A 17,509-nucleotide genomic window follows, 5' to 3' on the forward strand; every position below is an offset into this window, starting at 1 on the left:
ATTTGCGTGCGGATCAGCAAGGCGGAAAATTTGTGCCAAAAGTCACGTGACTGTTTTTCGTACTTGTAGAATTTTGTTTTGTACTTGAAGGATTTTGTTTTGTACTTGAAGGATTTAGTTTTGTACTTGAAGGATTTTGTTTTGTATTTGAAGGATTTTGTTTTGTACTTGAAAGATTTAAGTTTGTACTTGGAAGATATTTTTGTCATTGAAGACGTACGTTTCTTTGTATATGTAAAACGTACTGTATTTGTTTGATAGCTACGTTTTTTATTTGCAGAACAAAATGCATTAGTTTGTGAGTGATGTTTTGTATTTGCAAACCACACTGAGTTTGTTTGTGAATCGTTGGGTGTGAGTAAAACACATTGTGTGTGTGTGTGAGGTTTTGGCATAAATCTTACTCCATAATTAAGTGGTCTATTTATGAGGTGTGTAGTCAAGTTGTTGGACATCCGCAGTCATAAAAATTAATACAATTAATTAATTAATTAAATTCCATCCATAAAATGTGTAAAGGTCGTCCTTCAGAAACTATATTTTCTATATTTAAACTATGTATTTTACCTGTTGTGTGTGTGCATCTTATAATAACGTTAACAATTGGCAGAAGCATTTGTTGTTTTTTCAGATCTGTTGAAAGTTCATTCAACAAGCTTCAGTTTTTTTTAAAATAAAACCAATCCACACATAAGATGGATTCAGATGGGATTTGTGTGTATTACGGTGTGACACGATGCAGAATATTTTAATTAGAATTTATAATTGGTTAAAGTTAATGGAGAACGTCTCGTGTATTTCCGTAGATGCTCTGCAATTTCCGATCTCTGCACAGAGTAAACATATAGAGTATAGAGAAAGCGAGCAAAGAACACAACAAGCTTTTTGAAACTCCGAGTAGGCTATCAGTGAAACCATTGCGTCGCAAAATGATTCACAGTTTCGAAGCGCTCCAATCGGATCGCGAATCACGAATCATTTGATTCAGCTCGGGACGTCAGAGCGGGTTCGCGGGATTTTTCAGCAGAGGCAGAGGCAAATCGCACCCTGGATATAGAGACCTAAACGCAGCACACACAGGTGAGGACACATTTATAAAATGCTCGACCCAGATGTCTGACAGAGGAGGATAGTCTGCAGGAGATCAGCTTCACATCTGCAGAGCTGACCGCTGAGATAAAGCCTGTCCAGACAACAACAGAGGAGTTAGTTAGCTCAGACAATCATGGCCTGTCCTACAGACAGCATGAGAGTGACATTAAAAATAAATAAAATTAATGCATTTATTATGGAGAAAGTTTTATCATGTGACTTTTATCTAGCCCTGTATTCTTTGTAGTGTTCTTGACTGTGTGTTTGATTGAACCTTGGCCTCATTTTGAAAAGAGCTCTCAGCATTTCAGGAGTATCAACTTTTTTCTTCTTTGACAAGTTCAACAAATAAAAGCCATAGTTATTTTTACTCATTGTTTTGTATTTTATTCTGGTGCAGACTCTCAGCAAATGCAGAGATGGAGATAGAGACGGTTTCAGCGCATGTATATAAATTTTGTGTGGAGCAACATTTAACCTGAATGAAAATGCATGTAAAATACATGTTTATAAATAATGTGCATATTTAACCAGGATGAATTAATAGCACTAGGTCTGGGCGATATGATGATATTATCATATATATTGACAATGTCTCGTAAATATCTCGATATGGATGTCAACAGATAAAAGACAATTATCGACAAACCTAGTAAGTTGAAAAAATATTTTACATAGCCCCATAGTCACCATGCAGGTCTTTTTGCATGCAAGAATTAAATAATTTTAGAGGTTTGGGAATCTGAAAACTATACCAATTTGAATTACGATTCTGCTTCTTGGTTCCTGTATAAACATGTATTGTGATTTCAAAAGATTCAACTGCAAGAAGATGAACTAGAACTCATTTCTGTACTGTATTCGGTGCTGCGCACATCACACACACAAAGCGCTTTTCACTTTTTAAACTTAAGTTCAATTCAATTCAATGTAAGATTATTTTTCTAAAGCGCTTTTTACAAAAATTGTTATAAAGCAACTTTACAGATAATTATGTTTCTACAATATTTAGTAGTAGCTTGTAAGTGGTGACTGTCAGTTTGTGCACGTATGACAGGATTTTTAGAAAAAATTAATACAAGACGTAGTCAGCCAGATGATGAACATTATTAATATTATTAATAATTAATAATTATTATATGATGCAGTCACACTTGTAGCAATATTTGTTAGTTCTGTTTGTTGATTCAGGGTTAGCACCATCTGAGGTCCTCTGAGGGTCAGCATCATCTCTTCTCAGGTGTTCTGGATCCAGACTGGAGCTTGTGTAAATCCTACCGTGGCAAATCATAGAAACAACATAGAGACATCATTAGCATAGCTGCTGATCCAACAAAGTAAAATTAATTAGTTTAACCCAAGCTAAAGAATAAGAATGTGCATTTGATCAGATGCAACTACACTCACAATTTAAGAGATACATTATTTGTATGCTTGGTGAAAGAGATGTGTTTTTAATCTAGATTTAAAACTGAGAGAGTGTGTCTGAACCCCGAACATTATCAGGAAAGCTATTCCAGAGTTTGGGAGCCAAATGTGAGAAAGCTCTACCTCCTTTAGTGGACTTTGCTATCCTAGGAACGACCAAAAGTCCAGCGTTTTGTGACCTTAGGGTGCGTGATGGTTTGTAACGTGGTAGAAGGCTAGTTAGGTTCGCAGGAGCTAAACCATTTAAGGACTTATAGGTAAGTAATGATAATTTGTAACTGATACGGAACTTAATAGTAATAATCCGTCTAGTTGCAGATTGTAATCTACAAGAGTCTGTGTAGTGTTTAGTGGGGCCTGAAACCTGACTGAAATTCTTCATACAGATCATTTTTATGCAGGAAGGAGCTCAATTGAGCAGACACAACTTTTTCTAAAATTTTAGACATAAATGGAAGATTTTAAATAATCTATAATTTGCCAGTATACTAGGATCTAGTTTTGGTTTCTTAATAAGAGGCTTGATAACCGCCAGCTTGAATGGTTTTGGGACGTGTCCTAAAGATAACGACGAGTTTATGATATTGAGAAGCGGTTCTTCGGCTACAGGTAACAGCTCTTTCAGTAATTTAGTGGGTACAGGATCTAATAAACATGTTGTTGGTTTAGATACAGTGATACGTTTATTTAGCTCTTCCTGTCCTATATTTGTAAAGCACTGCAGTTTATCTTTGGGTGCGATGGATGAAACTGAAGTGTTAGATGCTGTAGAATCTACATTCGCTATTGTATTTCTAATGTTATCTATTTTATCAGTGAAGAAATTCATAAAGTCATTACTATTTAACGTTGGTGGAATATTTGTATCAGGTGGCTTCTGGTAATTTGTTAATTTAGCCACTGTGCTAAATAAAAACCTTGGATTGTTTTGGTTATTTTCTATGAGTTTGTGTAAATGCTCTGCCCTAGCAGTTTTTAAAGTGACGTGACATTCAGCCAAGTATGGTGACCCATACTCAGAATTTGTGCTCTGCATTTAACCCATCCGAAGTGCGCACACACACAGAGCAGTGAACACACACACTGTGAACACACACCCGGAGCACTGGGCAGGCATTTATGCTGCGGCGCCCGGGGAGCAGTTGGGGGTTCAAAGCCTTGCTCAAGGGCACCTAAGTCATGGTATTGAGGGTGGAGAGAGAACTGTACATGCACTCCCCCCACCCACAATTCCTGCCGGCCCGAGACTTGAACTCACAACCTTTCGATTGGGAGTCCATCTCTCTAACCATTAGGCCACGACTTCCCAAAAGCCTGTCTATAGCTGGACATACTGGTTTTCATGTTCAAGACTACGAGTTACTTTCTTGAGAGAGTGAGTATTACTGTTATACCATGGCACAGTACGTTTTCTCTAGCCTTTTTCAATTTGATGGGGGCAACAGCTTCTAATGTATTAGAGAAAATAGTTCCCATTTTGTTAGTCATTTCGTCTAATTCATGTGTATTTTTGGGTACAAATAGCAGTTGAGATAGATCAGGCAGGTTATTTGCGATATTTGTGTTATTTGGTTTTAGCCATGTTTCAGTCAAGCAGAGTACATCAAAACTATTATCTGTGATCATTTCATTTACAATAACTGCTTTGGGTGTGAGTGATCTAATATTTATGTGCCCAAACTTTAAAAATAGTTTTTGTTCATTTACTTTTCATGTTTCTGGTTTAATCACGATAAGATTTTTTCTAGATCCTACATTAAATATATATTTTGACCTCACTATTCGGGGAACAGACACAGTCTTAATAGATTTTACAGCGCAAATTCTTTTATCATATAAGCGGGTGGAACAAAAGTCATCATAATAGTCATTTGAGACTTTAGTTAGTCTGTAATGTTGCTGTTTGAGTCTAAAAAGATATGCATAGTTACAAAGCTCAGAGTCAGATTCAAAAGGAGATATTTTATTTAACAGAAATCGCTTTTCAAAAACTATAAAGAACAATTCATTTGGACTACAACACATATTTTCCAGGATTTGTGATATCACAACCTATCAATGAATGGGAAAAGACCTGGTTGAGCTGCACTAGAGAAGGCAACGAGTGTTATCACTATGTCTGAGACATGCTAGTGTTCCCAAGGCACACAAACTTAGAGTGGTTACAATCATCCATGTTTAAATCACGCTAAAATTTATTCCGATTTTGAAGCAATATTTAAACTAAAGCTGGCAGCAGGCGACTATGGTAAGAGGCATGACATTTCCTGACCAGGCACAGAGTGCTGCCAATCACATCACACACTGGCCCAGCTAACCAATCACAGCACACACTGGCCCAGCAAACCAATCACAGCACACACTGACCCAGCTAACCAATCACAGCACACACTGGCACAGCAAACCAATCACAGCACACACTGACCCAACAAACCAATCACAGCACACACTGGCCCAGCAAACCAATCACAGCACACACTGACCCAGCTATCCAATCTCAGCGTACACTGGCCCAGCAAACCAATCACAGCACACACTGGCCCAGCAAACCAATCACAGCACACACTGACCCAGCTATCCAATCTCAGCGCACACTGGCCCAGCAAACCAATCACAGCACACACTGGCCCAGCTAACTAATCACAGCACACACTGGCCCAGCTAACTAATCACAGCACGCACTGGCCCAGCAAACCAATCACAGCACACACTGGCCCAGCTAACCAATCACAGCACGCACTGGCCCAGCTAACCAATCACAATTCACACTGACCCAGCAAACCAATCACAGCACACACTGGCCCAGCTAACCAATCACAATTCACACTGACCCAGCAAACCAATCACAGCACACACTGGCCCAGCTAACCAATCAAAGCACACACTGGCCCAGCTAACTAATCACAGCACACACTGGCCCAGCAAACCAATCACAGCACACACTGGCCCAGCTAACCAATCACAGCACGCACTGGCCCAGCTAACCAATCACAATTCACACTGACCCAGCAAACCAATCACAGCACACACTGGCCCAGCTAACCAATCACAATTCACACTGACCCAGCAAACCAATCACAGCACACACTGGCCCAGCTAACCAATCACAGCACACACTGGCCCAGCTAACCAATCACAGCACGCACTGGCCCAGCTAACCAATCACAATTCACACTGACCCAGCAAACCAATCACAGCACACACTGGCCCAGCTAACCAATCACAATTCACACTGACCCAGCAAACCAATCACAGCACACACTGGCCCAGCTAACCAATCACAATTCACACTGACCCAGCAAACCAATCACAGCACACACTGGCCCAGCTAACCAATCAAAGCACACACTGGCCCAGCTAACCAATCACAGCACACCCTGGCCCAGCTAACCAATCACAACACACACTGGCCCAGCTAACCAATCATAGCACAGACTGGCCAAGCAAACCAATCACATTACACATGATAAATATCAAATACATTAGGTTACACTGGGGGGAAACGTCCCCCTACTGTTTTTTTCCCAAAATAACCACAAGATCAAGTCAAGATAATTTTTTATTGAAACTATGGACTTGTTGACGAGAGTGATGTAGTTTTCACAATGAAGCTTAAATTGTTGATATACTGAAGAAGAAAAAAGGGTTTTAAACGTGCCGTATGTAAGATTTTCACTCTACTAAAGCACAAAAATACTATAATATGTTTGATATGTTTAAGTTAACATACTTGTTTATCTGATAAATGCTATGCAAAACAATGCAGTCAGTTATTCTCATTTGAAAATGTGCATTGTTGTATCATAAATGCTGATACAGGAGATATCTCCAATATTTTGAATTTAGACTTCAATACCTTGTTCAACCACTCTGTGTCAGTCCAACATACAGCACGTTTAAAGCTTTTTTCGTGGAACATCACAGTTATATGCCATTTTCATATCAGTTATATATGATATGAAGATAGATGTAGATAGGGAGTATGTGTTATTTAATTCAAGTTAAAAAAAAAATCTTCTTTAGAAAATGTTTTCTCAAACATTGTCAGTGGGGTAAAATGCCTCCAGCTAGCAATGAGCAATTACTTTGTAGTGATGTTCTGAATTAAATCCTTGATTTCTCAAACAAAAGTTTCTATCTAGTTGGAAAAATCTAAATATTTGGAATTTATGTTTTAAAACATTACCTTAAGTTAGCCTCAGGCCTCAGGTAGCTAGTTAGCTAGCCAACAGTTTTTTTTTTTCAAATAGGCTATTATAATTTTGTAATCCATAATTGATTATATTCTTTTTCTTTTTAATTTAAGCTAAAGCTGCATGTACTCAGAGGTGGGGTAAAAGGATATCTTGGTACAAATGTCATTTTTATTAGAAATCTAATAAGATGAAAACTGTACATTTTTCATACTTGGTTTTATTATTTATGTTAGTGTCACTAAAACTATGACAACTTTTCTGAACACATTTACCTTTGTTTTACAGAAAAAGTTTTTTTTTACATTCCTTAATGGGGGGCGTTTTCCCCCACTCTTCCCCTATAACTTGACTGCAAGTTTAAAAACAACACTTCAATTGTTATAATTAAGAGAATTAAACTTGCTATAAAGAAATGTGTCCACACAAGTGATAATGCCAAAAAGAAAGAAATATAGGAAAATTGGCTTATTTTATTTAAGACATTTTCAAATACATCAACATACACTGAACATAATTACTAATGCGACACTTTTGTTTTTGCCCCCATTTTTCACGAACTGAACTCAAAGATCTAAGACTTTTTCTATGTACATAAAAGGCCTATTTCTCTCAAATATGGTTCACAAACCTGTCTAAATCTGTGTTAGTGAGCACTTCTCCTTAGGGCTGGGTATCGATTCAGATGTTTCAGATCGATTCGATTTCGATTCACAAGCTCTCAAATCAATTCGATTTAGATTCACAAGCTCTCAAATCGATTCGATTTCGATTCTTGATTCGATTTTGATTCTCGATTCGATTTTCTATTAGAGCTGTAATCGGGCCTTAAAAGTTAAGCCCGAACCTGTTTACAGCCTGACATTATTCAAATGTACGCACACACCTTTTGTCAGGAATGAGTCATTTATACATGACTAACGTAATAGGCCACTTTGAAGTTTGAACAAAGAAATAAAAAGTCCTCTCTAACATCATAATATCTAGGCACTCTATAAATAGCCCTAGGTATAGGCTCATTTAACATATAAATAGGCCAACGCACCAATAAAAAAAAGTCTTTCGTAAAAAAATTGAGATAATTTCTAAATTAAGATGAGTATTTGGCAATAACGAAATTAATTAAGATAAATGCTCTTCCGGATTTGCTTCACCATAGCAGCTGACATAATTAAAGAATAATGCCAACATAAGCTTATATAGCCTACTCTGTCTACATTATGCATTTAAGACTCAAATAATCCTTTAAAGGGCACCTATTATGCCCCTTTTTACAAGATATAATAATGGTCTTGGGTGTCCCCAGAATGTATTTGTGAAGTTTCAGCACAAAATACCCCACAGTTAATTTATTATAACCATTTGAAAATGTCATTTTTGGGGCCTGTTTTAAAAAGAGCTGTTTTGGTGTGTACCACCTTAAATATAAATGAGCTGCATATCCCCGCCCTGCCTTTGGATGAGGGCGTAACTGGCACACCTATTACAATGAGCGATCGGTATCGGTAGAAGCAGAATGGCTGAGAGTGGGAGACCCGCTGTTTTGTATGGCATTCAGCCGTATATGTTTGAACCAGAATCAGACCCAGATGATGAAGAGACTCCGGCAGAAGAAACACAAATGAGAATGGAGCAGGACGTCTCTGAATGGTTGTTTGATACATTTATGTACTTATATTTTAATCGCGTCCCCTTTGCAATTATGGATGTGCAACATGCACTGTGATAACGTTCGCGCAATTTTTTTAAACTACAAACACAAATACTGTGATAACGTTTGCTAAGTACAAACGAAATTATATTTATGTGAGGGAACGATTGCGTCATGTTGACATTACTTGTCGTACAGGTGTTTATGTGGCAAATGTGAGAAGATGGCTACAGAACCAGAAAATATATGCTGCAGGGAGATAGAACAGGTATTAATTTATTTACATTTGTAATTGTTGCAAAAAATAATAAGTGACATAAAACTGTCATACGCTATTTGTTGTATCAAAGGTTACAAGACGGATGCAACAACTTCAAGTCACTCCATCATGTATGGTAGACCATCCCGGAATGGATCCAGTTTGTTTAAATGTGTTTTCGTTACAAAACGCTTTTAACATTTACAGGGCTGACTATGGTCCCCTGCGACTTCGTGGAGTACAACAGTGAGTGTTAATGATTAGCACATTTAAGAAAAAATGTCAATTTCTTCTAAATATTACAAATGTTTTTATGAATTTTTGATGAATTAATTTTTAGTCTTAATATTTTCCCGGGTTATAAGGAAATTATAGTGAAAACAAAACATATTATAGCTTTAAATAATTTCACAACACCTTGCATATACATTTTTTTATTTACATTATGTATAAAGACACTGAACTGTACAAATAAGTTTAGAAATTAAATAATTTTAATAAAAGGACATTCCTCCAAAAAAAATTGAACCATGATCAATTAAATATCAAATATTTCAACTCCAGACAACAAATGATAGATATTTGAAAGAAAAAAAACACAGAAAAATCCTTGAACCCTGTTTTGAGAACGTGGCTATGTGTGTGTGTGCCTTAGTCGTTACAGATTTTTAGCTTATCGGAGTTTTGTGAGCTGGTGCTGGGGTTTCCTTGGACGAAAAGTTCGAGTTGTGATTCCATCCTGTGTGGTCCTGAGGATTCGAAGAGAGTTTCCTGATGCCCAGGGTAGTTATGTAGGTTTTCGACCACCTATTGATTAAACCGAGATACCCTACTAGAGATGGCCTCCTCCTTCTCTGGCCGGTCATACTCTGCGCACAATGCTGGTGGTATTGGTATCCTCAAAACATCATCCACATATGGTGCAGGATCCACAAAGACTTTATCAAATATGAGGTCCAGCAGGTCATCCACATATTCTGTGCAATATAACATTTTATTTTATTTTAAATTAGTCAAATATTGAGTTTTCTAATAGCTTGTAAGAAATTATGCAAAAAAGATATGTACATTTGTAGTAAATTTGTTAAGTAAACTCATTTTATAAATACTGAATGTTGCTTGTGTCTTTACTTCTCTGACCCGGTATTCTCCCTTCTTGGCCTTTGGAAAGGTCACTTTGAACACCGGTCGACCAGCTGCTGTCGTGTCTTGAGGACGCCCGGCATTCTCATTGTAATGTAGTGCAGCCAGGTATAGTCTGTAAGCAATAAATACATTTCCAACATTCAATGTCTACAGTGTATGTAAAAGTAAATTTATTTTTACAACAATAACATTACCTGCACAACATTCCCAGAAATGGAAAAACCACATTTTTTGGTGAAAACCGTAGTATTACACTGTGGAAAACCTCGATAGAAGAAGTCTGATAGTGTGGACTTAGCTTGGCAACATCCTTCACAATTCTCTTGTTGGAGAGAACTTTCTCCAACTTGAGATATGGCAGTGTTCCTAAATTATTGGAAGTGTTACTATAGTATGATATGTAATTTTAAATAAAAAAAGGCAAGCTATATGATCTGTATACATTTTTTAAAAGTAACTATTGCTTCTTTAGCCTACATACCAGCAGCTAGCCACTTTTTTGTGTCTCGACTTCTCCTTGTTCCATGTAGACATGCTGGAAAATTGCTGTCTTCATGTGTGTGCTTATTTTGCATGTGGTTTAGCATAGACATCCATTTAGCCACTCTTTCAGGTCCACTGCTTGATGATGCAGCAGTCCAATAGATGTGGTTTTTTATACTATGCAACCATTTACGTATTTTCTCACAACCCTTTAGCTTGCACACTTTTTCCAGCTGCTTTGAAATTCCTGGAGATTTCAATTAAATACAAACATGACAACACACAATAAGTAGAGCAATGTGTCATTACATATAATGTAATGGTGGTGTTTTATATATATATATATATATATATATATATATATATATATATACACACACACACACACACAGTATATATATAAATAATCCGCTAACACATAATGATCTGCTAAAACAGTTTCAGCGCAATTATTAGTTTGTAAAAATTTAGAAAATGATATGATGGTAGTAAGGTTATTTACCTTTCTCTATGTGCCAGACATCATAGAATTGGTTGACATTGCGTTCCCTGAGGAATTTTTGTATTTGCGGATGTCGGTCAGTCACAATGCAGTCCAGAGTCACTCCATGAGCATCCAAAAAGTCAAGACCTCTCTTCAAACCTTCCTTTTCCATGTAGTAACTTCCTCCCACTTCATTACTCTGAAAATTGATTAAAATATAATTATTTTTTTGCGTTTAAAATAAAATATTCAAGTTTTCCAGGACATTGAATCAAAGGTTTCTGCTCATTTACCTGGACGAGTTGTACATCAACAACGGTGTTTGTCTCCAGGTCCATCATTGTGTAACTGCCATATTTGGCAGAGTGCCCTTCAAAAACAAAAATACATAATCTCTTATTACACAATGTGCCCTGTCTATAAGATAAAATTCTATATATTTTTTTCTTTATAAAAAAACAATGTAAATTTGTCCCACAATGTACCTGGTGAGTCAGCCCTCATATCTCCTCCAACAATGACCTTTTCCCTTTGAGCCAACAGCTGTAGCATCTCATCCTGCCAGTTTCTCCATTTGTAAACAATAGCAGGCTCAATGCACATTCGTGCATGACGACGAAAGGTGTCGTACTTGAAAAGATGTAACTTCATAGCTGCAAATATCTGACAACACATAGAGAAGAGTTGGTAAGCAGTAAATTAATAAATGAATAAACATAATTTTTTTTACATTACACATTTTTAGTCTCATGTAACTGCAAAGCTATTGATTATTTCATTTACAAATACCTTTTCAATTGTGAAAAATGAAGCACCACTGAGATACACAGCAGCAGAAAGGTGAAGGTTTCCAGCTGGAGTACTGCCCAAAATCGGCTGACTGTTCCATTTCCGTGAGAACTGACAATGGTGGCAGAGTTGTTCAACACGAAGAAATGTTCCAATCCTTTGTGATCATATATGACAGCTTCTATGACATACCGGGCACACATCAAACAGTTCCATGATGTAGGTCTCATAGACAATATATTTACAAATGTTTTGAATAGGGCTGGATTCTTGAGCTCTGAAAAAAAAAAAAAACATTAATTTACATAAGCACTACAGAAAAATTAGATATGCTATAATTAAAACAAACATTATTCTAAAATATAATATAAACGTACGACAAGTCTTTTGGCTCTGTTAATGATGTGTCTGCCTCTGCAGGATTAAATGTGACATCAGTCTCTTGTGATGTTAGTATTGAAGAGCATTCCTGCAGGATATCTTCATCTTCCTCAAGGTCCAGACAAGGTCTTTTTGATGAAGTCTTGAGGGGCGTGGAAGACGCAACAGCTGTATGAGAAACTAATTTTGTGCTAACATCAAAACTTGACAATGTTGTCTCTGTCTGGACACCTGGAATATATAATTCAGCAAAGTTTCAGCAAAGATTCACTTTCTCTATCGTGGCTATTCAATTCAATTCAAATTTATTTGTATAGTACTTTTCACAATACATTGTTTTAAAGCAACTTTACAGAAAATGAATTTCGAAATGTGCATATAAAAATACAATTAGCTAATACAATTATATAATATTATATTGTATACTATATAATATAAATATAGTTAAAAACATAAACATACTCATACTCCTGTGGTGTGTTTGAAGCGTCCTCATTGACAGTTGTGTACCAACACTGCATAGCTTTGATGTTTCTGTCTGCACGCCAATATCCCTCGTTCTACAGCTTCGTGTCGATGTGCTGGCCTTTGTATAAACATAGCAATTTTTTCTTTTCTTTCAAAAAATTTCTTGTCTTTACAGAAAACATACACGGTTTTTAATACAATATCTTTAAAAAATTATATACGTCTGGATACACACTTTACAAACAAGGTTTACATTATATACACAGTCAGATTTTCTACGACGACGACAACAACTTTAGACGCATTTGTTATTGAACTGGCTGACATCGACTGAAATGACTATTTTCTAAAAAAACATGAAATACACTTACTTCTTCTGAAGGTGACGTTGCATCGCGAACAGTAGGCAACGATCCAGACTTGAGGATTAACTTTGAAGCAAGACCTGCTTTGAATTGACCCTCGTTCTCAAAACAGTCAGTCAAAAAATGATTCGCGCAAACATAAACGTATTTTGGAATTTTGAGTGGCGCCTTTCCTTCATAAATAAAATCCATCCACTGCGTTTTCAGTGGCTCTGATGTCGGAAGTAAGTGAAAACTACTATGTTCATTATTACATCCCACAACAGAACACTTATGTTTCTTAGGAGACATTACCGGCTGTCGTTGAAACAATGGAGGATGGTGTACAGATCACGGAGGGCGGGCTCTATGCCAAAACCAGATTGTCAATCAAACCACGTCGGTGGGGCTTAGCTCAATTCTACGTCACAGTGAGAGCAGTCTTAGAACAGGGCGTTTTGAGACAGTGCTCATGAATTATTGAGATTGTAAAAAAAACACTAGGTGGATTTTTATCATTCTAGGGTGGTTTTGCTCACACACTGCCAACACACATGTATGGTCAAACACCATGTAAAAGTGAATTTTGCATAATAGGTGCCCTTTAAAACCGAACGTGTCGGCGCCGACACAATTTACCATGCTATGTTCATGTTATCATAACTCACCAACCGTCTACACTATGAAAAAAAATCAAATTGCTCCTGATAGTAGACAATATGACAATATGTGGCTTATTACAGGAATTGCATGCTTTCCAGCAGCAAATCACAGCTGGGAGAGAGGGAAGGGAGGATTTGAAGCGGGAGATACGGAGCGCAGCAGGTTGGAAAGTTTGAGAGTGCAAAATATAATTAAAAAACGGACAAAAACATGGTGAAGAAAGGATTTACAAGGGAGGAGGCGATACATTTGATCTTTGGTGACACCTGGGTGGAGGCTGAGCATGACTCTTTGGAAGTTATTTGAATGTTGAGGAGGCATATGCTGCTGGCATTGACCCATATGTGGATTGGTAAGTGATGCTTATGAATGTAAGCATATGAATGTAAAGCTTATGAATGTGTGTGTGTGTGTGTGTGTATATATATATATATCTATATATATATATAGATATATATATATATCTATATATATATATATATATATTATATGCGTGTGTGTGTATGTGTGCGAGTGTGTATGCAAATGTGTGCATGAGAATGTGTGTGTACAAAACACATACATGCATGTACAAACATACTGATTTACACATAAATGCATGCATGCACACGCGCACATGCATGCATTTATGTGTAAATCAGTATGTTTGTACATGCATGTATGTGTGTATGAATGTGTCCATGCATGTCTTTGTGTAAAATGAACCTGTATGTCGCTGCATAGTCCAGGAAGTGCAGGAAAATTGTCCCTCACTTTTAGCAGATCCATCACACCCATTTAGAGAAGCAGACCTACGTACTTATTTCTCTATACATCAGCCCATGTGGATTTCCTACCCCTCTCCATATTTCTCACCACATTCTTGTTTGTTTGCACACAAGATGTTTATGTAGGTGTGTGTACATGCATGCATGTGTATATCTGCATGTTTTTGTATAGGTGTGTATGTGGGTATATGTATGTTTGTGCATGCGTGTAAGCAACTGCAGACTTTATTTTTGTTTCAATGTTATTGTATTATTATTAGGGGCTAAGCACCGAAGGTGGAAAATGGAAATTCTTTTTTTCTCTGAATCCATGGCTCATGCCAAGTTGAATGAACTCCAAAATTTGAAAATCGCAAGGTTTAGTTTTTTTTCTATTTTAAATTTTTTCGAACTCGTCCTAGACGATTTGTACGATTTTCACGAAAATTGGCTCAGATCATCTTCAGACCATGCTGGCAAAAAGTTATGGAATTCAAGTTGATTCTTCAACCGTTCTCGAATGACATGTGAAAAAATATGACGAAAAGCATGCAAAAATACATGTGAGGCTATATCTCCGCATTGGTTTGGCATATTGACACCAAACTTGGTGTGTGTTATAATAAGCATGACCTGAGACTAACTGCAGTGTTTCGACGCATCGCCACCTAGTGGTCAGGAGATATGAAAAATTCATATTTTGCCTTATAACTTCTGAATGGTTTGGCCAAAAATCACACAACTGGTCTCTTTAGATTCAGTGAGTCATGTTAAGTCGAATGATATCCAATTTTCCCGTGTCGGCCATTTTGAATTATGTTTTAAAATGCTGTATTTTTTGAACGCAGCATCATATTGTTACCAAAATAATTACAAAAATATTCGGCTCCATGCCCTGAAGGTACTCAAAAAGTTTGGTGGCAGCGCCACCTTGTGGCCAATAGTTATAATGAAATATCAAATAAATGCTAATAACTTTTGAATAAATTAGACTATTAAAATTAAAATGGTCACCCTATATTCTGTGGGTCATGCCGAGAGCATTGATACCAATTATGCGAAAATTGGCCATACTTCCTGTCCGCCATTTTGAGTCTACATTTAGTCCGATTTTCACCAATTAGACTATTAAAATTAAAATGGTCACCCTATATTCTGTGGGTCATGCCGAGAGCATTGATACCAATTATGCAAAAATTGGCCATACTTCCTGTCCGCCATTTTGAGTCTACATTTAGTTCGATTTTCACCAAATTTGACGTGAATCATCTTCAGACTATGCTGGCAAAAAGTTATGGATTTCGTGTCGATATACGAAACGGTTCTCATTTAGCGCATCAACGAATTTGCTGGAAGGGTGCCAAAATGCATTTGAGGCTGTATCTTTACAACGCTTTGATATATTTGCACAAAACTTTGTATGTGTCATCAACACCTCACACTGACCATGCCACATAAATTTGGTAACAGCGCCACCTATTGGTCAAGAGTAATAAACCATTCATTAACCATGAATAATTACACTTTTAAAAATACTAATAATTTTTTATTGCATTAGCCTATTTGATTGGGCTCAAAATATTCCCTGGCTTATGCCGATAACATAGATACCAAATATGCCAGAGTAAGCTGAACTTCCGGTCCGCCATTTTGATTTATGTTGAAAACCTACTTTTTTGAACTCCTCATCAACCGTATGTCCGATTTTCACCAAATTCAAATCAGATGATCTTCAGACTATGCTGACACAAACTTTTGGATTTTGTGTCGATAGACAAAACCGTTTTTGCATACCACAGCGACGAATTTGAGGCACAATGACAAAATTACACTTGAGGCTGTATCTCTGGAATGCTTTGGCATATTAACACCAAACTTTGTGTGTGTCATTGAAAAGCCCCCCTGAGTACACCAAATTGATTTGATAACAGCGCCACCTGTTGGCCAAAAATGATAGGCCATTTGATCTTATTAACTAGTGGTTGTATTTATGCTTTTTCAGCCATTTCAATTACAATCATCCTAAAACTGCTGTAACTGCTCTCTGTTGCATTTGATGAGGTCCTCCATGCCATGCTTACCTCCTAAATTTGCCGTTGGAGTGCTTGGCCCCGTAATTGCTGCTTGCAGCTATATTTGTTATTATTATTGTTACGTTAGTTTTTATTTTGCTCTTATTAATAAATTGCTTTATTATGAAAAGTATTTTTATGAATATATATAGTTCGTTTGTAACATGCTTTTATATTTTTTTTTCCAGTGTGGCTTCTACAGTTTCCTACGAAGAAGCAAATGTGCCATCCACATCGATTACAACACCACCTAAGGGGCCGTGGCCAGGGCCGCAGCTGTAGCCGTGATCACAGCCATAGCCGTGGTCGCAACAATAGCCGTGTTCGCAGCTGTAGCCGTGGACGCATTCATGGCCGTGAGGAATCTCACAGCCTCTCACCGGTATCACATGATGGAAGATGGAAGATGGAACACTGAGGCAGATCCTAATATAGTGCCCAATAGTGTTGTCACGGTACCAAAATTTCAGTATTTGGTACTGATACCAGTGAAAATCCACGGTTCTTGGTACCAATTTCGGTACCAAAGCAAAACACAAAAATATGCTAATTAAAAAATAATAATTAAAATTTAAAAAAAAATGTATCACTAAAAATAAAACCAATGCCATACTTTATACTTATTTACTTGTGTTTAAAGTTTTTCTACAAGTTATATAATTATGAAAAACAGTAAACAAGTTTCACCCAAATTTAAATGTCTTTTAATTTATGAAATTTCAAACACATTTTATTTTTGGTAAATAAAGGGGATTTGCTACTAAAATTAAAACATGGAAGAAATATTTTGTGATTTATTTCTTTAAAAAATAAAGTTTTATTAATTTTTTTCAACAGAAGTAGCAGTATCACATACATTTGACTAAATAATAGTAATATTTAGTAGCACAATGCCTTTATGTAAAAATGAACTTTTAATGAATACATATTTGTCATTTTAACTGAACTTAAGACTGACGGTGATGCTTAAGATATTTTTGGTCATTGAGGGTTTCTGTAAAAATTGTAAAAAAAATTGTAATAGATCATATGAATTATTTTTTAAATATAATACTGCTACTAATTCTACTACCATACTAACAATATACAATGCACTATGGATTGATGAGCTGCTGGGTTCATGAATATTAATCACGTTGTATGCGTTCGGTCAAACTGATTTGCTGAAATCAAAACAGGGACGTTAATAGTGAACGCCAGCCAATGAAATTGCCATTTGCGCATTAGCTCCGCCCAATGCTGGAAAAACCAGCATATCTTCTTCTTGTTTGAAAAATATGAATAATTCTAAATGAACTCCATTATTTTGA

General features: G+C 36.7%; 1 protein-coding gene across 1 annotated transcript; it reads right to left on the minus strand.

The window, feature by feature from the left end:
* Positions 1 to 9,041: 9,041 nt before the first annotated feature.
* LOC127952319 (uncharacterized) lies at positions 9,042 to 11,682 on the minus strand. Its single transcript, XM_052550713.1, has 8 exons — positions 11,526 to 11,682; positions 11,222 to 11,399; positions 11,030 to 11,106; positions 10,755 to 10,935; positions 10,251 to 10,499; positions 9,964 to 10,135; positions 9,733 to 9,881; positions 9,042 to 9,600 (listed from the first exon to the last, which is right to left on the minus strand). The coding sequence occupies exons 2-8, from the start codon at positions 11,385 to 11,387 to the stop codon at positions 9,431 to 9,433; spliced, it is 1,164 nt and encodes a 387-aa protein (XP_052406673.1). The 5' UTR covers positions 11,388 to 11,399; positions 11,526 to 11,682; the 3' UTR covers positions 9,042 to 9,430.
* Between the last annotated feature and the right edge of the window lie 5,827 nt (positions 11,683 to 17,509).

Source organism: Carassius gibelio, chromosome B3 (assembly GCF_023724105.1).
Source record: "Carassius gibelio isolate Cgi1373 ecotype wild population from Czech Republic chromosome B3, carGib1.2-hapl.c, whole genome shotgun sequence".
In the NCBI taxonomy this organism is placed as follows: Eukaryota; Metazoa; Chordata; class Actinopteri; order Cypriniformes; family Cyprinidae; genus Carassius; species Carassius gibelio.

What these genes read in the sequence shown, in the direction of transcription:
- LOC127952319 (XM_052550713.1), bottom strand. Translation starts at nt 11,387, where the DNA reads ATGAAGTTACATCTTTTCAAGTACGACACCTTTCGTCGTCATGCACGA. An exon ending in TTTCTGGGAATGTTGTGCAG is followed by an intron (nt 9,882 to 9,963) that starts GTAATGTTATTG and finishes TATTGCTTACAG; the next exon opens with ACTATACCTGGCTGCACTAC. An exon ending in AAAGACACAAGCAACATTCA is followed by an intron (nt 9,601 to 9,732) that starts GTATTTATAAAA and finishes TATATTGCACAG; the next exon opens with AATATGTGGATGACCTGCTG.